Here is a 25,473-nt window from a genome sequence, read left to right as displayed (position 1 = left end):
CTGTCATATCCATACAAGTAGAGTAATAATACAGATTCTTTCCTGGTCATTTCCGTCAAAAACTGATTTATTTCTCTTATGTCTCATCAAAGGTCTTCCCTGATTGACTCCACTTAGTAGGTCTGACACTGACTATTTGTTCCAGCAAGGATTATGTTGCCCTGTATCTATAAAGCTCCCAAAATAACCATATTTAGAGACAAGACATTTAAAGAGGGTTGGGTGTGAAATGGAAGTTGTTGCTGATCACACTGGGGTCAACAGGATCTGTAATGAGGAAGAAGTATGAAGGATTCGTACTTTCAGGACATAATAAGAAGGTGGCTTTTTAAAGCCACAAAGACATCAAAGATGCAGAAAACAAAAATGCCAGTGCACGAATCTTTCATATCTACTCTCCAGAACTTTTAGAAAACAAACTTCTACTTTTTGACATATCTAATCCACGGTGCTTTGATGTGACAGCCTAGGAGATTATTACACTCTCCCTGGCAGGGTGTTCCTGTAAGGCTGTATATAGGAGATATATATATATATATATATATGGTTCCTATATAACAAAGTCACAGTGGAGTCCTAGGTGGTGAGTTTCCAGTGGACTTCAGTGAAAAAAAATATCACATGTATGGCACTGGATTTTCTTACTGTTAGCAATATATAATCCTTGTGGAGTTCTGGCCTGAAAATTATGCTTTCTTGTAGAACACTTACCCTGATTACACTGAAACCTCCGTACTTTATAATACCTAGAGAGGGTCCATGGAAACAATGAAGCATGTCAGGCAGCAACTGCAATAAAATTCTAATAGTCCTACTCATAGGCCCTGGGTACTGGACAGGAGTTAGCTTCAATATTTATCCTTCTTATGTTTAAATAGTAAACTTAAGAAGACAATATAAATACCATCTCTAGCCTATAGCCAAATGCACCTAGTTTAAAGGGGTATAGGGGAGAAAAGGAAGGGTAGGAGGGACTAGGAGGAGATGGAGGGGCTACAGTTGGGATACAACATAAATAAATTTAAATAAATATTTAAATGAAAGAAACTATTAAAAAAATAAACTCAAAAAATCTACCCAGAAGGGCTTATGTCACATATAGAATCTCAGTTAAAAAAACCCAAAAACCAAAAAACTGTCTTTTGGGGCTGACAAATGGTTTATTACATATATATATATATATATATATATATATATATAAACAAAGCTATCATTCTAATTATAAATAATCAAATGTGGTTGCTTAAAATAATTACATTATATAAAATAGATATCTCTTAAAAGAATTATCATTAGCAAAACATACTAACTGCTTTTTAAATTAAATTTTTATTTTTTATATTAACAGTTTATTCACTTTGAATCCCAGATGTAGACCCCTCCCTCATTCCCTCACAATTCCAACCTCCCTCTCTCATCTCCTCCCATTCCCCTCTCCAAGTGCTAGGCTGATCCGACAAGCCCTGTACCCCACCCTCAGCAGGGTATGGGTCTGGCTGCTGTTTTAAAACTTTGATTTATAATGGCTGTAGTTTGCAAATCCCCTCCAAAGCTAATATTAAAACTTCATTTCTATTGTATGGCTTTAAAAGCCAGGTACTAAGTGTGTACTGAGGCCATGGGGGCTCTGCCCTTCTGAAAGATTAACACCATCACCAAGACAGGTATAATTACTGCTGGGCTGGGTTCCTTATAAGATAGAGGGTTTGGCTTCATTTCATCTCTCTGTCTTACATGTGTTCACTGGCACATTGTCTGTGTTTGATGTACAAAGATGTTTCTTGAAGATACAGGTGATATGCCCTAAGCTTTTCATGGTCTCGTAGCTTTTGTACTTCCTTTGCTCAAGATTTTCCCTCAGAAACATGTTTTACTTCTGTGTTCACCATGCCTCTGCTAACGTGTTCCTATCCAAATGCTAACATGTATTTGTCCTCTCGCTACACACTGTTTTATTGAAAATAACTTTTCATCTCACCGAATATATCCCTGTTATCATTTCCCCTCCTTCTGCTTCTCCCACTTCCTTCCCTCTTTGTCTCCCATCTGGATCCTCCTCAATTTTTGTCTCTCATTAGGAAACAAACAGGCTTCCATGGGATTATAACAGTAAATATAATATGATCTAATATGGTAAAAAAAAAAAAAAACCCTAACACATCTGAATAGAACAACCATAATAAAATAGACAACAGCAATAACAACAACAGACAGAAGAAAAAATCCCAAGAAAAAGGCACCAAAACCAGATACAGACAAAGAGACTTGCCTCTTTGAACTTCCTTTTTAAAATGAGACATTGAAGCAACACTTTCTCTCCCTGAAATCCCACTGTATTTTCCTCATGACAATAATCACCCCTCTCTGACACACTGTAAAGTATTTTTTTTGTTTTTTTTTTATGTGAATTCAGACACTATAAAATCAGAGATTTGGTTTATTATTTACATTGAGACATGAATGTCTTAGAATATTATTAAGCCCACAGCAGATAATCAATAAATGGATTCATCAACAAATTAATGAGTTAGTGGACAACTAAAGCAATGATGCAGATATATACCATAGTAGCCTCTTATGGGGGAGCAAAGAGTGATCTCAAGTTTAAGAGAGACCAGTAATTCCCAAAGGTGAAAAACAACTGTAATAAAATCTCTCTCACTATCCACATATGTAGGACATAGAATGGATGATTCTGTAATAGGTTTGCTACAATGGATTCCTCTTTCCTAAGGTCTCAAAATGTATTCCTTTCCATTATTATACTTCTAGACAAAATAACTTGTAACTATATTGATGTCAGGATATTTGAAGGGGCAAATTATCAGCCTTGCTTGGTTTACAGTGAGTTTTCCCCAGAATTCTAAAGGGGATGGAGGGGCTCCTTCAGAGGGAGCCAAGCATTTAGGATGTTAATTGGTTACCTTGTTGTGGGAAACCACAAAATTAAAAACAAAGTACTACGTCAAACTGTCCTATTCACAGAAAACATTTTGTAGTTTTTCTGGTTAATGTTTTAATGTATTTATTAGTTTGCCCTCAAAGGGTTCATATTTATTTTTCCTCCTTCACAAATATGACATTCCTGTTAATTAGTTTTCATAAAAGTACTATGGTATGAGATAGCATAAAATAAATAACATGACTTCTGAATATCAAACACAAATCTCCAAAGAATAATATTCTCATTTGACAATCAGGTAAAAAAAAACGAGAGTTAAAAAATCCTTCATATAAAGCTCTGCCCTGCTGCAGACTATCAATGTAGATGCTGAGACTTATGGGCAACCTTTGGGCAGAGTGCAGGGAATCTTAGGAAAGAAGTGGGAAACATTAAGATCTGGAGAGGACAGGAACTCCATGAGTTCCTGGAGAGCAACAGAACCAAACAATCTGAGCACAGGGGTCTTTCCTGAGACTGCTATTCCTACCAAGGACTATGCATGGAGATAACCTAAGACCCCTTCACAGATGTAGCCCATGGCAGTTCAGTATCCAAGTGGGTTCCATTGTAATAGGAACAGGGACTGTCTCTGACATGAACTGATTGGCCTGCTCTTTGATCACCTCCCCCTGAGTGGGGAGCAGCCTTACCAGGCCACAGAAGAAGACAAGGCAGCCACTCCTGATGAGACCTAATTGACTAGGATCAGAAGAAAGGAAAATAAGTCCTCTCCCTATCAGTGGACTTGGGGAGAGGCATGCATGCAGAGGGTGGAGGAAGGGAGGGATTGGGACGGGAGGAGGGAGGGAACCATGGGGGTTACAAAGTGAGTAAAGTGTAATCAATTAAAAAAAAATCCTTCATGTTATTGTGAACAAAGCTACTTTAAATGTAATTGAGGAGATGTCCTTGTTGAACGGTGGATCATCTTTTTGGTATAGGCCCAGGAGTGGTATGGCTGGCTCTGGATGTAGAGCTATTCCTAATTCTGAAATACTGCCAGGTTGATTTCCAAAGTGGTAGAAGTTTGACTCCCACCAGCAATGGAGGAGGGTTCCCCTTTCTTCACATCCTCTCCAGCATGCACTGTTACTTGACAAGTTTTTGATCTTAGACATTCTGATGGGTGTAAGATGCTGAGACTCAGGTGCTGTCTATGACATGAACTCAGTGGCAGGCTCTTTGATCACCTCTCTGTTGGGGGTACAGACTTACCAGGCCACAGAAGAAGATAATGCAGCCAGCCCTGGTGAGACCTGATAGGCTAGGGTCAGATAGAAGGGGAGGAGGATCTCCCCTATCAATGGACTAGAGGAGGGGCATGTTGAGAGAAGAGGGAAAGTGGGTGGGACTAGGAGGAGACCAGGGGGTGGGAGGCTACAGCTGGGAGACAAGGTGAATAAACTGTAAAAATAAGTGAATAAGTAAGTAAGTAAGCTAGTAAATAAATAAATAAATAAATAAATAAATAAATAAATAATCTTGGGGAGAAAAGATGTGAGACTAATAGCCAAATATGGGACACAATGCAGGGAGTCTTCTGGAAGAATAAGGGAAAGCATAGAAGGACCTGCAGGGGACAGAAGCTCCACAAGAAGGCTAACAAAGTCAACTAACCTGGGCCCAAGGTGTCTTATGGAGACTGATACACCAACCAAGGACCACGCACGGACCAGACCCATACCACTTACACATAGATAGACATTGGGTAGCTTCGCCATCATGTGGATCCCCTCGAAAGGTGACTGTCTCTGACATGGACTCTGTTGCCTGCTTTTCAATCACTTCCCCCTGGGGAGACTGCCTCATCAGGCCACAGGGGAACAAAAGGGGCTGAGTCCTGATAGTACTTGATGTGCTGATGTGTGTTGGGGTGGGGGCTCCCCTTATCTGAGTAGTAGGGGGGAGGGGATGGGAAAGAGAGAGGGAGGTAAGTGGGATGAGAAGATAGAGGTGGGAAAAGAAGGAAAAGGGGGAAAAAAACCTTCCTGGGGAATTCTTGGGGCCTAAAGTTGGAGGTTCTGCCCCCGTGAAAAGAATAGCACTTATTTGCTGTTTTGCTGTGTGCTATTGTAGGTGTTTTCTACATAGCCACTTCTCAGCCTTGCTTTTTATTATCTCCTAAAGTAATTGTATTTGTCTTTGCTCTATAAAACCATAAATTAAGAAACAAAGTAACTGCCTTATGGTAATAATGAGAAGAAAGTGACAAAAGCAGGCTTAGTCACAGATGTTATCTATAGTGCTACAGAAATCATTACTGTAGAAACTGTACAGTGTGTTTCCTTCTAAAATGTAGACTTGAAGCTGGCAGTGGTGTCTCATGCCTTTAAACACAGCATTTGGGAGGCAGAGACCTAGTGATCTCTGAATTCAAAGCCAGCCTACTCCGTAAAGCCAGTTCTAGCATGGCCAATGGCTACACAGAAAAACCCTGTCTTGAACCTCCCAGCTCCCCCAAAATGTAAACTCCTAATTGTTACAATGCTGCATTGTTTAATATAGTACGGTATCATAAATGACAGGAGGTATCTGGTTCATTTTATTTAGTGGAACTATTTTAATCTTCTACATCTTTAGAATACACTAAAATTAACACAATATGAATAACCTTTAATTTCTGCATCAGAAGTCCTACGACACTTTTCACAGTCCATAATCACAAGGATTTAAACTTAAGGACACAAACATCTAAAAGCTAAAAGGTTCAGAGAAGAAATGAGCATCTACATATTCAATTAAGAGATGCCCACTTACAACATTGTTCAAACTCTTTATCAAAAATTACCTTTTGAATTGATGGCTTGTATCATAAGATCTAGGCTTAGCAGAATTTGTAAGAACACTTAAAATTGCTTTTCAAAATATTAAATTCTAAAATTAGTGTCGTTTAGCAGCCTGTTGATCCATCTGCTCCTGAGGCCACCCACAAAGCAGAGTATCAGACTCCCTCCCAAACTCAGAAAATTAGATCTGTGTTTTTATCATATCCCCCAAAGATAATATTTGTGTACATTAAAGTTTGAGAAGTTGTGGCAACCAAATTTTTACCCTTATGTCCAGAATATCAAGACATCGTAGGAACTGAAATCCCAATCTTCCCTTGAAAGTAGCACAGTTTAATGCAGTGGTTTTCAACCTTCCTGATGCTATGAATCTTTAACACAGTTTCATCTTGTGGTGAGGCCTAGCCATAAAATTATTTCGATGCTACTTCATAAGTGTAATTTTGCTACTGTTAGAGATATAATGTAAATATCTGATAAATATATCTGATATCTCACCCCTGTGAAAGGGTCTTTTGACCCCCCATGAGAACCACTGTTTTAGGGCATTCTCAAGTGGAGTAAATAGTTTATTTATATTTTAGGACAGAAAAACAATCTCAGATGTACATACTTAAAAACTTTTGAGATTCATATATAATTTATATTCGTGCATCTTTTTGATTTATTACTTTTTCTAAAGAAAGACTACAAATTGTTTCTAATTAAAAACTAAAATAAAAAAGTATGTTCCAGGATGGCTAGAGGGCTCACTAGGTAAAGGTACTTGTCAGTATGTCTGATAACATGAGTTTGGTCTCCAGAACCTGCACCCCATCTTAACAAACATACAAAATACATAAATAAATGTAAAAAAGTTAACAATCATCTAGAGATAATTTTTATTCTTTCTTTACATTACACAAATTTTATATAACAAAGAGCAAAACATGTGATTTATATTGTATCTGAGTAAGTCCTGGCTCTATGGTCCTATGGTAGTGACAGCATTTCTCCCTTAATATCCCAGAAAACTTTTGAGATGTGAATTAATATTTCTGTTCCCTTTTTAGTTGAATTGTATGGCTTTCTTTTTCTTAGTTAGCTTTGGGTCCGGGGCAGAAGAATAGTCAAATACAATGCAACCTCAAAAATTGTATTAAAGAGATTTTTTTTTTTCTTTTGGTGTTCTTGCTGTTTCATGTACAGTAGGATAATCTCAGATGAAAATGGAAAAATACCTTAGGCAAAGAGGAGACTTCACTAAACAAAGAAAAGTAATCAGACAATTTTGAAACCACAAAGAAAGAAAAGGAGAAGAGTCAATTGTGACTCAGACTCAGCTCTTGGGAGTCTGATTATCCCAAGGAGGGTTTACCTGTCCTCAGAGTGGGTGGTGAGACCTGAGAGCTTGTGGCTGTACCTCAGAGAGGGTGGCTGTATGCAGAAAGGGTAGCCTGTGGTCATGCAGAGTGCCTATATCACATATGAGGTAGCGGTACCTCAGGTGTGTGCAGTGTCTCTGAGAGTGACTGTGCCTCAGAGGGATTGGCAGTACCTGAGAGTGGGTAGCGGTGGCCAAGGGTGGCTACACTTCAGGGAAGTGTCTCACTGTGTGCTAGGCATGGCACAACTCACCTCCAAGACAGTCCACAAACTCCAGCCAATTCTACACAATGGTCACACAAAGTTTCGCGGTCGTGGGCTGATGGTGGTGTACAGGTTGTGCGGAGGAAGACAGAATTAAGTCAAGGTACGAGGGGAGCTCAGAAAGCCTATCAGAGCAGAGTTTAAAGGCCTGAGTTTGAAGGTTTGGATTCAGTAGTGCTACAGATGGAGACAACTAACTGAGGACAAGAAACATTGGAATCAAAGAATATTTCTCCTCATTTTTGATGTTTAAATCTCCAAGTCTCTAAAGCCAAATGTACATCTCACATTAGTGAACTATCCTCCAAGTATTATCTATTTTTTTGTAAAACCAACTTACTATATCTTATGGTGGATCATTCCTAACAACAGTTAATTTCTCAGCAAACATGCTATTTAAAATAAAGACATGGGAGTAGCAGAGGGAGAGAGGGAAGGTTAAAAATGACATGAATGTAGCACTTGTGAAAGACGATTCCAAAATAAAGAAGTGAAAAAAATAAACACATATTAATAGGGCTGTAATTATTAGATATTAAAATAATTTGCCTTTATTTTAGGTGCTATGTATAGTATAAAGTCAATTTATTCAGACTGTCATTCTGAAGATATTTAAAAGAAATGTCACTGTCACACATACTTTAGCTGACACAAGTAATTTCCCTTTAACCCCAACAGTCCTAGATTAATCCCAAATAAGTATGAGCAACAGAAAGATTTCATTTCTCTTCTTTAACTACTCAGTAGAAAACAGAAGAGCAAAATCCTCCATCAACTGCAAGCCACTATGCATAGTGGCTTTCTTTATTCAACATTATGTGTGTGATGATGGTGGGCTTAGGTATCACTACAATTTAGGAAACTGGCAGTATACTTGAATGTTAGTGTCATTGGGTTAACAGACATCTAGGCTGTTAGTAAACCCTTTGGGTGTGTCTATGTGTGCTCCGGCCTAACCAGCTATGCACCTGCAGAGACTAACTGAAGGGTGGAAGTATATAAGGCCAGAACAAGTTACCTGCAGTTGGCTGCCGAGGGAGCACCATTCAAAATACAGCTTGCTGTTGCCCCTTCCCAGGACCCCTCTCTTCCTCAGAGCAGAAAAGGAAGGAGGTACATCACCCTCATGATATGACTCCCCATAGGACTAGGAACACGAAGCTAGCCACAACAGCTCAAAGTATATGAAACCGTGGTCCATATACCTCCTTCCCCTTCTTAACTGCTTCCCTCAAGTATTTGTCATTGAGACCAAGAAAAGGCTAATCCAGAACTTAGGGGGTTTATGTTACATTCCTTGGGGGAAAAATGTAAGTCACGTTATTTTTTTCTAGCTCTGAAGGCTCTATTGTTGAGTGATGAAGGGAATTGCTTGTTTGTTTATCTGTTTTTCTCTCTTTTATGATGTTCAGTTAACAAAAGAAATTAATTCATTTTATTGAAAAAAAATTACCACGTTAGTTAAGTACATTTGTGCATGTTGTGGTACATACCCTATGTGCATCCTGGTATACCATGGGTGTGCTTCTTTGTGTTTATGTTCCTGTGTGCTGGTTCACTGTGTGTGTGCTTGCCTGCCTGCGTGTACATGTATGCTGCTGCAATGTATGTGTGGCTTCACATGTATGCATTTGCATGTGAAGCCCAGAAGACATCCTGGGATGCCATGCTTCAGACATTGTCTATCTAGGCTCTCTCATTAGTCGGGAGCTGTATGAGCAGGCTAGGCTGATTAGCTTCCAATCCCCAGGAATACTTCTGCAGGCCCAGAACGGGAATATAAATCTATTGCAGCACTCTAGGCAACTCTAGTTTATTTTTTTAAAAAATAGGTCCTGAGAATCAATACAGGGCAAGCACTTTAGTGACCATGATCTCTCCTCAGCCCAATATCAAAATTTAAAATAAAGATAAAGATACATAGAAACTACAATATCAGGGTTTTCTTCTTTTCATGATTATAAGAGTACTTAATGTCCTCTGCACCCCCTCGCAGTGGACTCGGAAGGGGGCAGGGAGGAGATGAAGGAGGGAGGGGAGGACTGGGAGGGAAAGAGGGAGAGGGCTACAGCTGGGGTACAAGTGAATGTATAAAATTATTTAAAAATAAAAAATATTTAAAACAAAGAGTAGCTAATGTACTCTATACCTTAATAACAAATGTTTGAAATTGTCAACATTATACCACTAAAGTACTGTCAAAAGTAGTTTTTATTTTGTATTTATATAAGAATAAACAATTGATATATTATTCATGTATACAATGTCAGTTTATAAATATAAATGAGCTAATGTTGAAGTTTTACTGTATATTTAAAGATTAAATTTTAGGTAATTTAAAGCAGTAATGAGATGGTTTTATGAGTGTATGAAATTTTGAAGACTATAAATAATATTTTTACATGATAAGTAAAATACTAGGAACTTTGAGCATATTAGACTCAAAGTCAATGCTGCATATTTCAGACTATTGAAAGCCTTAATTGCATTCAAGAACCACTTACATGCATTAGCTCAAAACAGTATTGATCTCTTAAAACCAGTCAAACAGTCCAACAAAATAATTGTACTTACATTCGTTTTATTTCAGCATATTCTAGAATATAAATGACTCATTTTAACCTTTGTTAAAAACACATTCATTTTTAGCATTGCAATTTATCCATATATTAAGAAGGGAAAATGGTTTCTGGTGGTGCTCTGAAAATTTTATTAAATTCTTTGTAAAGTTAGGATTATTCTATGACCTCTGTTCCTTCCTTATACTATGAAGAAAATACCAAATGATACTAAATTTTAAAAGACAAGCTATGGTCTCACTTTATCAAATCATTTATACCCCAATAAATGTCACGCAGTATTTACCAATTTTTTGACACAGAAATGAGATTTTTATTTTACTAAGTCTGTCATAAAACAACTGAGGTTTGAATAGAAAGTAAAGGTCCTCAACAGACAGCCTTCTGGGAGGCTTACCTTGATAATACAATATGCTGATGAAAGAAAGCCCTAGTTATCAGTCAATTGCCTATATGTAGCATGAGGCTTAATGACATAAATCCTGGTATGAGAAAGTACCAAATCTCAAATAATTTTATACACAACTATCAAGATCATCCCAATGGACAGTAAAGTGTGCATCACTCTGATTTAAAGCAAACTGCAAAAACATTTGAACTATCCCAATATTCTATTTTTTCATCCAGACTATTATAGGTTGCCCCTATTTATAATAATATTAATGATAAACAAACATTGTTGGTACAGTTCACTTTCATGCTATGGCTAAAATCACTAACCCTAGCAAGCAACAAGGAAATTTCCCTATTTGTAGTGCATGATGACCTTCAACTAGGAGAATGTGTTTAGGAGAATTAATTGATACTTAATGTTAACTTTTGTTTTATAATGATTGCACCATTAAGTAGTGCTGCTAAAAAATAGTAAGCGCAATAAATACTGCAGATTTTTCCATGTAAACCAATGACTAACTAAAAACATGGGGTGAAAAATCCTTACCCCATATGGACCAAAAGGTTACAATAAACTTCCCATGTCATATATGACTAGGGTAATTGCTCCAAGAATATTTTAACCTTCAGCCTTTAGGTAGCAACAGAACAGTGAAACAAAAACAACCCTTCAAATAATGCATGCAAAGATGAAGGAGCTCTTCTCACAGGGATGCACAACCCCGGTTTCAGCACTGAAGAGGCTGAAATGGATCTCCACGGAGTTAACCAGCTCCCTTCGCAGCTGTGGGTGGCTCTATGGTATGCGATGCTAACTACGTGTAAAATACGAAAAGTGTTTTCGGGGTGTGATCATGTTTTACCTTGAGCGGCGGTGGCTCTTCGGGGAGAGGGCTGGTGGGAAGTGAGGTGGTACTGCTGGAAGGACTCACGTCACTCTGAAAAGAAAGGATTTGTGTTAAAAACTCCGTATCTGAAATCATCTTCAAGATTCCTAACCCCAAACACAACATGTCTTGTTACGATAAACAAAAAAATATGTATAAAAATTTTAATTTGGGTTATGTGGAAAGTTTTATTTTATTTTTTTTCCTTTTATTTTTTTCTGAGACGGGATTTCTCTGTGTAGCCTTGGTTACCCTGGACTCTCTTTGTAGACCAGGCTGGCCGTGAACTTACAGAGATCACCTGCCTCTGCCTCCTGGAGTGCTGGGATTGAAGATGTACCCAACCACCCCCAGCAGCTAGAAAGTTAATTTTTAAAACTCTTTGTTGGGAAATTAAACAATATTCAACATGTATATTTTAATTAAATACAATGGCTACCTTTTGTGTCAGACAATATGTAACATTTTCACTTATAGATTTACCTCTTCTTTGAAGAAGAAACGATAATGAATCATTATGATGTCATCTTTGCCCCTTTGTAGAGAGTGAAACTACTGTCCTTACCTTATTTACATTATAGAAACCACATTCAATAAAGAAAATTGAAATTAGAGAAATAGAATATTTAAACTTCCTATTGCTAACCCTTGACATTTACATCATTTCTTTTATATGGAATACTTTATTAAATATATTATTTTATTAAATATGCAAGGTTTGTACATGCATACAATGTACTTTGATCATGTTCTTCTGCCCCACTTTTCCAAATAACTTCTCTTTTCCAGCTAACTTCTCTAAGTTTCACCCCCACTCTCCCTACCAATTTTTTTCTTTTTTTCTTTTACTTTCTTTCTTTTTTTAAATAATCCACAGAATTATATCTTGGTTGCCAACAAATCCATGAGTGTTGTGCCATCCAATGAAGTATGTGCAACCTACCGGGGACCATCGTCTTAAAAAAAGGGCTCCCAATCCCTAAATAGCCACCAACTGTCATTGGCTACTCAGCTAAGGGTGGGAGCTTGTAAATCCCTCACTTCTCCATGCTACAATGTTAGCTATTTTGATTTTGTGCAGACAATCACAAGAGCTTTGTCCATAAATACAGTGGGTTTATCATCGTTAGGAGATAATTTTTCACCCTGGCTTTCCCCAACCTCTGGTTCGATAATCTTTTAACCTATCTTCCAAAATTATCCTTGAGTCTTGAGAAAAGGAGGATGTGATAAAGAAAATTACACTCATAGCTGAGCACACCACTGATGCACTCACACTGATTCTTTTCATGTTGGCCACTTAGAGATATCTACTTTAAACTATATCCACTGAAAAAAGAAAAATCTCTGATGTGATGTAAAACAGCACTCTTCTTAATGGAGATGGGTGTGGAGAGATGAATGTGGAGGGTGTTTTAATATTACCTTTGTTTAGCAGAATCACAGGATAGGTTCACCCCCATGGTCTATGAGCTCCCAGCCCTACACTCTTGACCATCTGTGCAGTACCACTCATGAGTTTCCTCCTTTATTGCAGACCTTAACCTCAATCAGAAAGTGGTTGGTTACCATGCCCAACATCTTAGTGGGCTTTCTCTTGCTGTGTGTGATAAGACACTGACCAAAAGCAACCTTGGAAGGGAAGGGTTTATTTAGCTTACAGGTTACAGCCCATCATCACAAAAGCCAAGGTAGAAACTTAAAGCAAGGAATGAAGCAGAGATCATGGCCATGGAAGAATGCTGCTTAGAAGCTTGTTTCCTCTGGCTTACTTAATTCCCTTTCTTATGCAGCCAGGCCTATTTACCCAGGGACATTACCACAGTGTGCTCCACTTACTGCATGAATTACCAATTGAGTAAATGCCCCCACAGACATAGCCACAGGCCATTCTGCTTAAGGCAATTCTGAAGTTGAGGTTGCGTCTTTCTAGGCAGGTCAAGTTGACAGCCAAGACTAACGATGACACCTACATTTCTCAATTTGATTTTCCAACACACATGCATACAAATAAAGAAAAACTTGTAATAAACATTAAAGCAAAAGAATAAATTGGCATTCTTTGGTGAACAATAATGGCTTTAGTTCATAGATCTGAATATTATCAGAGAATTGTAGGTGCTGCACTTTCTTAGACTTTGTATTTAAAGGCATATTAATTTGTCTTAGACTTTGTATTTAAAGGCATTTTAATTTGTTTGTTAATGTTTACAATGAAGGAGATACATTGAAAATATGGATTAAAATGTTATTTGTTCTGTTTTTGTAGTCTGGGAACCAAGAAAAATAGTATATATACCAACTGAGATCATCAGCATGGTTTTGTGTAAACACACTTTACATTGGGAATTAAATGACTAAGGAGGACTTTACAAAAAAAAAATGAAACAATGCATACCAAAGTTGAAAAACTATCAATTAGTAGCTCTTTAGTTTCCAAATTTGTTCAACTCTGTTAAACCAGTTATCAATTAAAACCCAGGAAATACTAATTCCAAAATCATCTGACTATGGAAAACCCCAGGAAATAGTATGAGTTATAAATCTTTATGGTTCTATTCTATGACAGAAAAGTTTTCTTTTTTTGCCAACCAATTCACTTTATAATTCTAACAGAGAAATGAAAAAAAAAATTACAGAATTTGGTAAAAAAAAATATGAAAAATGTGACTGTGAACTACTAGAACACTTGTAGAAAGTTGAATTTCTGTCTTGACACTTGTTAAAGTGTCATGCCCTAGCAATAGCTGTGAGGATGGAGATGTCTGGGTCACATACCATACATACAAGTTTTTGTACTCCTGGAAGACAGTACACTGAAGCAAGCCCAGTTGTTGGTATGGATACACCTTACCCTTATTCATTCAAATGCTGATTTCTCTCCCCCAACTCTCTGGTTTCAATCCAGACATTGCATTGTGATACTTATTTTAAGCATCACCTGTCTCAAATTTGTGTAAACATGCCAAAATAAAGCAACTAGCCACAATGTTGAACAATAGAAATCAAACAAGAAGAGAGGGAGGAGCCAGAGGACAGGAAGGTGGGCAGAGGAGGAGGAAGAGGGGCAGAGAGTTGGGAGAATAGAGGTTAGGAGCAGAGGTCTTGGAACAACTGGAGATGGACTGGACCTAATATATCACTAAAAGCAAGTATAATGTAGGAAATCTAAATGTTAGGAATCTATGAGGGCTTAGAGATTTAGGATGGAACAACTATTACCCAGCATTGTATTCTAGGTTAATTAAATAAATCCCAGTGTCTATGTGGTGATTTGGGAATACAGCTGTTTAGGACTAACAGCAGCATTACCAGAAGATATATCAATAGTAAATATTAAAATATTAATAGTCACCTACAACACCCAGTAGATCTTTTTTTGAGTGAGGTCTCCCAGGCATTGCTTTATAAAAGTATGAAAAATTCTCAGTTCTCAGGCAGGGCTTTGCCTCAGTGTCACTGACACTTACATGCTATTATAGTGAAAGCTTTGTTTTGCCTTAACTGTAAAACTCAACTCACATTGTGACGCTTCAATTCTGTTTCACTTAGAAAATCCTGGGGTAATTGTTTGAAGCAAGGAATCAATCTTATATGAAAACACTTGATGAACTAAACTCAAATATGAAAGGGCAAAAAACATAAAACATAACAAAAGTCAAAGTAAAGTGTTTTCATTTTTATCTTACTGCTTGTAGAATTCTTTTCAGTGACTGGCAATTCATGTTTTATCTGGTCATGTTTACTCTTCTAAATAAAATTTCATCAAAATCTTTGGAGATAAATATTATCAATACTTCAAATCTTAATTAACTTGCCCTTTTATTCAAACAGCATGTTAACACAATTGCTTAGCAAGACACAAATTCAAAAACTAAAAAAATACTCATGTTGCTTTTTAGATTCTTTTAAATATTTTATTTTATTAATATTAGTTACAGTTTATTAACTTTGTATCCCAGCTGTATCCCACTCCCTCATTCCCTCCCAATCCCACCCTCCTTCCCTCATCTTCTTCCTGCCCCTTTCCAAGTCCACTGATAGGGGAGGTTCTTCTCCCCTTCCATCTGGCCCTGGTTTATCAGGTCTCTTCAGGACTAGCTGCATTGTTCAAAGGTCTTGTTTTAATTGATGTTTACAAAAAAAAAAATTGTATAGTAGCTTTTCTTTTTGTTTTATTGACTTTTTATTTCCCAGGAGGCTAGCCATGTAGTAGTAAATACAGAAACACTATTAGAAATGTTTTTTTCTGATCTTTCAAGTGGATTGAACAGCAAATGACCTCAAACTTTATATACACAAATTCTAGCCAAAGGTTTCCACATATTAATTTGTATGTTAACAAGTATTCTTAGATGGTGTATTCATTTTTTCCTCATCATATATGTTAACCCCACTTTAACTGTAACAAGTGAAATAGTGAATATAGTATCTGTTTATGATTGCACGTTTGCTGTGAGTTTCAGCATCTATTTTGAACCATTGAAGCCTCTCAGAAGACAATTCTGATAGGCTCCTGTCAACAAGCATAGCAGAGTATCATTAATAGTGTCAAGCGTTGGCTCTCTTCCATGGGGTGGGTCTTGGGTTGGGACAACCATTGGTGGACATTTCCTCAATCTATGCTTTATCTTTTCCATCATTGTCCCTGAAGGTCTCACAGGCTGAGTAAGTTTTATACTGAAGTTTTTTTGGTGGTTTGGTGTTCTCTTCCCACCATTAGAAGTCTTGTCTTGTTAGAGGGTATCCTCTTCAGTCTCTATGGTCCCTGCTACCAGCAGCCTTAAGTAGAGAACCCGTCACAGAGTCTTCCCAGAGGCCTATTCTGACTTAGGTCTCCAGCTTGTCACAGAGATGACCCCACCCACAGTTTCTCTTCTCTCTGAAGGCCTTCTGTCTTCCCGTGCCTTATCTCTACCCTTATTTCTCTCATGGCTCCCTCTTCTACCTTGTTCCCTTTCTTTAACCATTAACTCTGTCCATTCTATTTTCCCTTCTGAGTGAGACTGAAGCATCCTCTCTTGGGGCCTCCTAGTTACTTATCTTCTTGGGTTCTGTATGTTGTATGTACAACATACAGAATAGTATGTCTATCCTGCACTACATGAACTAAAATCTGCTTATAAATGAGTATATACCACGTATGTCTTTCTGGGTCTGTATTACATCATTGAGGATGATCTTTTCTAGTTTTATCCATTTGTTTTGGAGATTGTTCTGATGCATATTACTGGCCTTTAAGATCTGGTTACACTTATCTTTATTTTGTAAACCTGTTTAAGACATATCTGATTGGTTGATTAAACAGCCAATGCCTGGGCAGGACAAAATGGGGTAGGCATGGTTAAGGTTCCTGGCTTTGGAGAGGATCATGGGAAACAGACAGAGAAGAAGTGAGGAAGAAGGAGGACTTCACCATGGGTTAGCCTGGAGAAGAAATCACATGGGACCAGGAGGAGGGACTCCAATAATGGCATGAAAAGGCCCAGATGAATAATATAAACAAGTAATTTTAAAATTATGGATGGAAGATAGGATGGTTAGGGAGGTGATTCACACAGTGTAGGTAGGAATATTTGCATAGCCCAATATAAATAAGGCATTATAAACTTTACAGCTATCTGTGTCTTATTATTTGTGATAGCAGGTTATATAATAGTTCTGTGATAGTCTTAGGGCTAACAATAAATATTATATAGCCCAACACTCATTTTCATTATTTGCAACATCACATTTGCCTGAAAATTTTCACAATTTCCTTGTTTTTTAATGGCTTAGTAGTATTTCATTGTGTAAATGTACTATGGTTTCTTTATATATTCTTTGGTTAAGAGATATCTAGGTTGTTTCCAGATTCTGGCTACTTCAAATAAAGCAGCTATGAAAATAGTTAAACAAATGTCCTTGTTGTATGGTTGAGCATCTTTTGACTATATGCCCAGGAGTGGTATAGCTGAGTCTTGAGGTAGAGCTATTCCCAGTTTTTGAGAAAGCAGCAGATTGATTTTCAAAGTGTTTGTACAAGTTCTAATTCCTACCAGCAGTGGAGGAGTATTCCCCTTTCTCTGTATCCTCACCAGTATGTATGTACTCTCACTTGAGTTTCTGCTCTTAGCCATCCTGACAGGTGTAAGATGGAATCTCAGAGTCATTTTGATTTGCATTTCCCTGATGACTTACAATGTTGAACATTTCCTTACGTTATTCTTGGCCTTTTGAGGCTTCTCTGTTGAGTATTCTCTGTGTAGCTCTGTGGCCCTCCCTTTTTTAAAATTGGGTTATTTTATTTATTGGTGTTTAACTTTTTGAGTTCTTTATATAGGTTCGGTATTAACCCTTTGTTAGATGTAGGATTGGAGAAGATCTTTTACCAATCTTTTTTCATTTTATTGACAGTGTCCTTTGCTTTACAAAAGCTTTTCAGTTTCAATAGGTACCATTTATTAATTATTGATCTTAGAGCCTGAGCTCTTGGTGTCTTGTTCAGGAAGTTGTCCCCTGTGCCAATGACTTCAAGGCTGGTTCTCAATTTCCTTTCTAGTAGATTTAGTGTTTCTGGTTTTATGTTGAGTTCTTCGATCCACTTGTATTTGAGTTTTGTTCAGGGTGATAAGTATGGATCTACTTGCATTTTTCTACATGTAGACATCCAGTTAGAACAGCACCATTTATTGAAGATGCTGTTTTTTTCCATTGGCTCCTTTGTCAAAAATCAAACATTCAATTCTTTTCAATAGTAATATATCTTAGCTGATTCACAAGTATTTATTACTTAATCCTATCATCATACAAAGTATAACATTTCCTAATCAGCTATTTGAATAGCAAAGCATGAAATTTCATATTAATTCTAGTTGTAAATATTCTTATTCTTTAAATGAAGAGGGTACTATTTCATCCTTCTAAATAGGGGAATTTTTACAAGTATTATAATTCAATAAAATGTTTTTAATTTCACAAAATTTCTAAATCTTGGTTTGTTCTATTAAAGAAAAAATTGATTCCTAGAGAAATCAATGACTTGATCAGGATATGGCAGAGACTGCATAAAAATTTCTAGAAACTTTTGTGTTAGAAAACAAAGGAGTGCTCATAAAACAAAACACTCAGAGCAAACAAAGGAGAAACCCAGCCAAAATGAAACAGCTCCCAAATGCCAGAGATGGAACAAAGGGAATGACAAGTAACACAGTGTTGGGAGATAATTCAAAATCATCCCAACCGCTCTCTCTGTCTGACATGAACTCAGTGGCTGGCTCTTTGATCACCTCCCCCTGAGTGGGGAACAGCCTTACCAGTCCACAGAGTAAGAAAATGCAGCCACTCCTGATGAGACATGATAGGCTCCATAGTCAGATGGAAGGGGAGGATGACCTCCCCTATCAGTGTTCTTGGGGAGAGACATAAGGGGAGAAGAGGGACAGAGGGTGGGATTGGGAGGAGATGAGGGAGGGGCCACAGGCAGAATACAAAGTGAATGAACTGTAATACATAATAAATAAAAAATTTAATAAAAAAAATCATCCCAACCAAGACTACACACAGACTAAATAAATGACCAAATATATAAATGTTAGAGAAAATACAAATACTTGCAAAGGAGTATCATAAACAAATTATGTAGTTATTTCTTTTCCAAGGGGTAAGACTTAGCACCACATGGTTATATCCAATGTGACTTCAATAATGGCTTCCAAGGAAAAATGCAGAGGGAGAGCTGTCAGTCTAGAAACCAGGATAGCTCTGTCTTAGTCAAGTAATCATGGTCAGCATCACACTGATGGCATACACCTTTGATAGGTGACAAGAGGGTATTCATACACTAACCACAATAAATTCATCAAGTCATAAACAAAATAGTAAAACAGTATCACATTTCTTGGGCTCCATTTTCCTGCTCACAACTCTGCCTATTTTCCCAGAGGCCACACAAACTCCAGTGACAACAGATACAAGCCCAGCCCAAGAATTATGCCCACTAACTCCTCTTAAAGAACACCCAACAGCTGTAAACTGCAGGATATCATTTGGCCTCCATTTTCTAGCCCATAACTCTGCCTGCTTTCCCAGAGGCAACTCCAGCACCAGGCACCCCAGGCCATATTGGTACTGGAGATTCCAGAAACAACATAGCATCCAAAACCCCAGAGTTCATGCAGGTCACGGAAACCCCAACGGGGACATCCTGCTGAACCTGAAGACTCATTGGTCACCAGAACCACAGGCCATTCAGGCAAGAAGACCAAGAGGAAACAAAGAAGCAAACAAACAAACAAAAAAACAAAAAAACAAAGAAAGAAAACATCCAAAATCAAACCAAACCAAACCAACAACAAAAACATGCATCTAAGAAAGGTAAACTCAGAAACCAGCACCTGCAACTATAACCCCAAGACCCACATAGATGACTAGAGGCTAACATAAGAACACTCAAAAATAGCCAGTGCAATATGGCACTACCAGAGTCCAGCTATCCAGTAAGACCTGGATATCCTAACACAGCTGAAGCACAATAAAATGACCTTACATCCAACCTTAGGAAGATGATAGAGGCCTTTAAAGAGGAAATGAATAAATCCCTTAAAGCAATATAGGAAAAATACAATCAAACAAGTGAAGGAAATGAATAAAACTATTCATGACCTGAAAACATAAATAGAAACAATAAAGAAAAAGAAACTGAGGATATCCTGGAGACAGAAATTCTAGGTGATCTAACAGGAACAATGTACACAAGCATCACCAACAGAGTAAAAGATAAAAGAGAGAATCTTAGGCATAGAAGATCCAATAGAAGGAATCACTATGCCAGTCAAAGAAAATGTTATATCTAGAAAGATCCTTACAAAAATCATCCAGGAAATCTGGGACACTATGAAAAGACCAAATTTGAAAACAATAGGAATAGAAGAATGAGAAAAATCTCAGCTCAAAGGTCCAGAACATATTTTCAGCAAAATCATAGAAGGACATTTTCTTAACCTAAAGAAAGAGACGCCTATAAACATACAAGAGCTTACAGAACACAAAATAGATTAGACCAAGAATGAAAATACTCCTATCACATAACAATCAAAACACAAATGTACAAAACAAAGAAAGAATATTAAAAGATGTAAGGAAAAAAAAAACAAGTAGCATATAAAAACAGACTTATTAGAATTATACCCAACACTTCAACAGAGACTTTAAAAGCCAAAAAGGCCTGCACAGATGTCTTCCAGACTCTAAGAGACCACAGATGTCATCCCAGACTACTATATCCAGCAAAACTTTCAATCAGCACAGATGGAGAAAACAAGATAATCCATGACAAACCAAATTTAAACAATATCTATTCACAAATCCAGCCCTACGGAAGATCCTAGAAGAAAAATTCCAATGAAAGGAGGTTAATTACACCCAAGAAAATGAAGATAATAAATAATTTCACACCAGCAAAACCAAAGGAAAATGCCAAGCATGGTTGTGCATGCCTTTAATCCCAGCACTCAAAGGCAAACGCAGGCAGATCTCTGTGAGTTCAAGACCAGCCTGGTCTGCAAAGAGTTCAGGACAGCCAAGGTTACGCAGAGAAAGTCAGTCTTAAAAAAAAAAAAAGAAATATGGCAAGCACATACACACAATTTCATGCACGCACACACACACACCTACCACAACCAATATCAAATATATATGTTAACAATAATGGGTCATTAATATCTATCAACATCACTGGACTCAATTCCCCAATTAAAAAACAACAACACTTTCTTCTAAGCGGTTTAGTCTGTCTGGTTTTAGATTGAGGTCTTTCATCCACTTGGACTTTAGTTTTGTGCAGGGTGATAAGTATGGATCTATTTGCATTTTTCTACCTGTAGACTTCCAGTTAGACCAGCACCATTTGTTTAAGATGCTGTCTTTTTTTCCACTGAATGGATTCGGCATGTTTGCCAAAAGTCAGGCATCCATATGTGTGTGGATTTATGTCAGGGTCTTCTATTCGATTCCATTGATCCACCACTCTGTTTCTATGCCAGTACCATGCAGTTTTTAAAACTGTTGCTCTATAGTACAGCTTAAGATCAGGAATGGAGATACCTCCAGAAGATCTTTTACTGTAGAGAATTGTTTTAGCAATTCGGGGTTTCTTGTTGTTCCATATGAAGGTGAGAGTTTTTCTTTCCAGGTCTGTAAAGAATTGTGATGGTAATTTGATGGGAATTGCATTGAATCTGTAGATTGCTTTTGGTAAGATGGCCATTTTCACTATGTTAATCCTGCCAAGCCATGATATCTTCTTCTAATTCTTTCTTCAGCGACTGGAAATTTTTTTCATACAAGTCTTTGACTTGCTTGGTTAGGTTCACACCTCAACATAAATCCAGACACACTAAACCGCTTAGAAGAAAAAGTGGGGAAAACCCTTGATCTCATTGGCACAGGAAACAACTTCCTGAACATAGCACCAACAGCACAGGCCCTAAGAGCAACAATCAATAAATGGGACCTTGTGAAGCTGAAAAGATTCTGTAAAGCAAAGGACACCGTCATCAAAACAAAGCGACAGCCTACAGATTGGGAAAAGATCTTAACTAACCCTATATCTGACAGAGGACTGATATCCAGTATATATAAAGAACTAAAGAAGTTAAACAGCAAAAAACCAAGTAATCCAATTAAAAACTGGGATAAAGAGCTAAACGGAGAATTCTCTGCAGAGGAATATCAAATGGCAGAGAAACACTTAAAGAAATGCTCAACCTCATTAGCCATCAGGGAAATGCAAATCAAAACGACCCTAAGATTTCACCTTACACCCATCAGAATGGCTAAGATAAAAAACTCAAGTGACAACACATGCTGGAGAGGTTGTGGAGAAAAGGGAACCCTTCTCCACTGCTGGTGGGAATGTAAACTTGTACAACCACTCTGGAAATCAATCTGGCACTTTCTCAGACAACTAGGAATAGTGCTTCCTCAAGATCCAGCTATACCACTCCTAGGCATATATCCAGAAGTATCTCAAGTACACAATAAGGACATTTGCTCAACCATGTTTGTAGCAGCCTTATTTGTAATAGCCAGAAGCTGGAAACAGCCCAGATGCTCCTCAGTGGAGGAATGGATGCACAAATTGTGGTATATCTACACAATGGAATATTACTCAGCAATAAAAAAACAAGGAAATCATGAAATTTGCAGGTAACTGGTGGGATCTGGAAAAGCTCATCCTGAGTGAGCTATCCCAGAAGCAGAAAGATGCACACAGTATATACTCACTCATATAGACTTATAATATAGGATAAACCTACTAAAATGTGTACACCTAAAGAAACTAATTAAGAGGGAGGACTCTTGCTAAAATGCTCAATTCCTATCCAGAAAGGCAAAGAGGCTAGATATCAGAAGAAGGAGAAAAGAGGGAACAAGTCAGGAGCCTGATACAGAGGACCTCTGGAAAGCTCTGCCTTGAAGACTATCAATGTAGATGCTGAGACATATGGGCAACCCTTGGGCAGAGTGCAGGGAATCTTAGGAAAAAACTGGGAAACAGTAAGATCTGGAGAGGACAGGAACTCCATGATTTCCTGGAGAGCAACAGAACCAAAAATTCTGAGCACAGGGGTCTTTCCTGAGACTCATACTCCAACCAAGGATTATGCATGGAGATAACCTAAGACCCCTTTACAGATGTAGCCCATGGCAGTCAGTCTCTAAGTGGGTTCCACTGTGATAGGAACAGGGACTGTCTCTGACATGAACTGATTGGCCTGCTCTTTAATTACCTCCCCCTGAGGGGGAAGCAGCATTACCAGGCCACAGAAGAAGACAAGGCAGCCACTCCTGATGAGTCTTAATTGACTAGGATCAGAAGGAAGTAAAAGAAGTTCTCCCCTATCAGTGGACTTGGGGAGGGGCTTGCATGCAGAGGGTGGAGGAAGGGAGGGATTGGGATGGGAGGAGGGAGGGAACCACGGAGGGGGTGATACAAAATGAATAAATGTAATTAATAAATAAAAAACAACAACAACAACAAAGGCTAAGAGAATGGATGCAAAATAGATTGCATTATTCTGCTGCATACAAAAATACACTTCAATGTCAAAAATAGGCATTACCTCAGAAAAAGGACTAGAAAAAAATTCTAAGCAAATGGACCCAAGAAACAAGCTTCTGTAGATATTCTAATGTTTAATAAAACAGACTTTCAACCAAAATTACTTAAAAGAAATGGGGAAGGACACTTTAAAATCATCAAAGGAAAATTCACCAAGATGATGTCTCAATTTCTGAATAGCTATTCCGCAAATGCAAGGGCACCCAGATTTGTAAAAGAAATATTACTAAAGCTTAAATCACACACTGAACCACAGACATTAATATTGGGAGACTCTACGCTCACCAATGTTGGAGTCACAGAGACAAAAATTAAACGGAGAAATAATGGAACTAACAGATGTCATGAAATAGACTTAATAGATATCTATAGAGCCTGTATCTCAAACAAACAAACAAAAAATAGACCTTTTCAGCATTTTAAGGAACCTTCTTCAAAGATATCAGAAGATGGAAAGATCTCCGGTGCTCATGGATTGGTAGGATTAACATTGTGAAAATGGCCATCCTGCCAAAAGCAATCTACAGATTCAATGTAATTCCCATCAAAATACCAACTCAATTCTTTACAGACCTTGAAAAAAAGATTCTCAGCTTCATATGGAGAAACAAAAGACCCAGAATCTCCAAAACAATCCTGTACAACAACAGATCATCTGGAGGTATCTCCATCCCCAATCTCAAGTTGTACTATAGAGCAATAGTAATAAAAACTGCATGGTATTGGCATAAAAACAGAAAGGAGGATCAATGGAACTGCACAGAAGACCCAGAAATAAACCCACACACCTATGAATACTCGATTTTTGACAAAGAAGCCAAAACCATTCAATGGAAAAAAAGATAGCATCTTCAACAAATGGTGCTGGTCCAACTGGATGTCCACATGCAGAAAAATGAAAATAGATTAATATTTATCACCCTGCATAAAACTAAAGTCCAAGTGGATCAAAGACCTCAGCATAAAACCAGATACTCTAAATCTCTTAGAAGAAAAAGTGGGGAACAGCCTAGAACTCATTGGCACAGGAGACAACTTCCTGAACAGAACATCAACAGCACAGGCTCTAAGAGCAACAATCAATAAATGGGACCTCATGAAACTGAAAAGCTTCTATAAAGCAAAGGACACCGTCATCAAAACAAAAGGACTGCCTACAGATTGGGAAAGAATCTTCACTAACCCTTTATCTGACAGAGGACTAATATCCAGTATATACAAAGAACTAAAGAAGCTGAAAAACAGCAAACCAAGTAACCCAATTAAAAAATGGGGAACAGAGCTAAACAGAGAATTCTCGACAGAGGAATATCGAATGGCAGAGAAACACTTAAAGAAATGCTCATCCTCATTAGTCATCAGAGAAATGCAAATCAAAACGACTCTGAGATATCACCTTACACCCATCAGAATGGCCAAGATGAAAAACTCAAGTGACAGCACATGCTGGAGAGGTTGTGGAGAAAGGGGAACCCTCCTCCATTGTTGGTGGGAATGTAAACTGATACAACCACTCTGGAAATCTATCTGGTGCTTTCTCAGACAACTAGGAATAGTGCTTCCTCAAGACCCAGCTATACCACTGCTAGGTATATACCCAAAGTTTGCTCAAGTACACAAAAGGGATACTTGCTCAACTATGTTTATAGCAGCTTTATTTGTAATATCCAGAACGTGGAAACAACCCAGATGTCCATCAACGGAGGAATGGGTACAGAAATTGTGGTATTTTTACACAATGGAATACTACTCAGCAATCAAAAAGGAGGAAATCATGAAATTTGCAGGCAAATGGTGGGATCTAGAAAAGATCATTCTGAGTGAAATATCCCAGAAGGAGAAAGACAAACATGGGATATACTCACTTATATAGACATAATGACATTGATAAACATAAGATATGATAAACATAATGAAATCTATACACCTAAAAAAGATAATCAAGAGAGTGGACATGGGGTAAGATGATCAATCCTCATTTAGAAAGACAGATGGGATGTGCATTGAACGTATGACAGGAGTCTACTGAGCGCATCTGAAAGACTCTAACTAGCAGTGTTTTCTTTTTTTTTCTCATTTATAGGTGATATATTTTATTTTTTTTATTTTTTTATCAGTTACATTTTATTAACTCTGTATCCCAGCCGTGTCC

At 37.7% G+C, this 25,473-nt stretch overlaps 1 protein-coding gene across 6 annotated transcripts in view; it reads right to left on the bottom strand.

The window, feature by feature from the left end:
* The window catches only part of Ccser1 (coiled-coil serine rich protein 1), a 1,241,689-nt gene that overhangs the window by 728,274 nt on the left and 487,942 nt on the right, over positions 1-25,473 (bottom strand). For all 6 annotated transcript variants that reach the window (XM_060373765.1, XM_060373766.1, XM_060373767.1 and 3 more), the window contains exon 7: positions 11,195-11,269. In XM_060373765.1, the coding sequence (XP_060229748.1) occupies positions 11,195-11,269 (75 nt within the window). The remainder of the gene's footprint in view (positions 1-11,194; positions 11,270-25,473) is intronic.

This window comes from Meriones unguiculatus, chromosome 21, assembly GCF_030254825.1.
Source record: "Meriones unguiculatus strain TT.TT164.6M chromosome 21, Bangor_MerUng_6.1, whole genome shotgun sequence".
Classification (NCBI taxonomy): domain Eukaryota; kingdom Metazoa; phylum Chordata; class Mammalia; order Rodentia; family Muridae; genus Meriones; species Meriones unguiculatus.
This window is presented reverse-complemented; position numbering and strand designations above follow the sequence as displayed.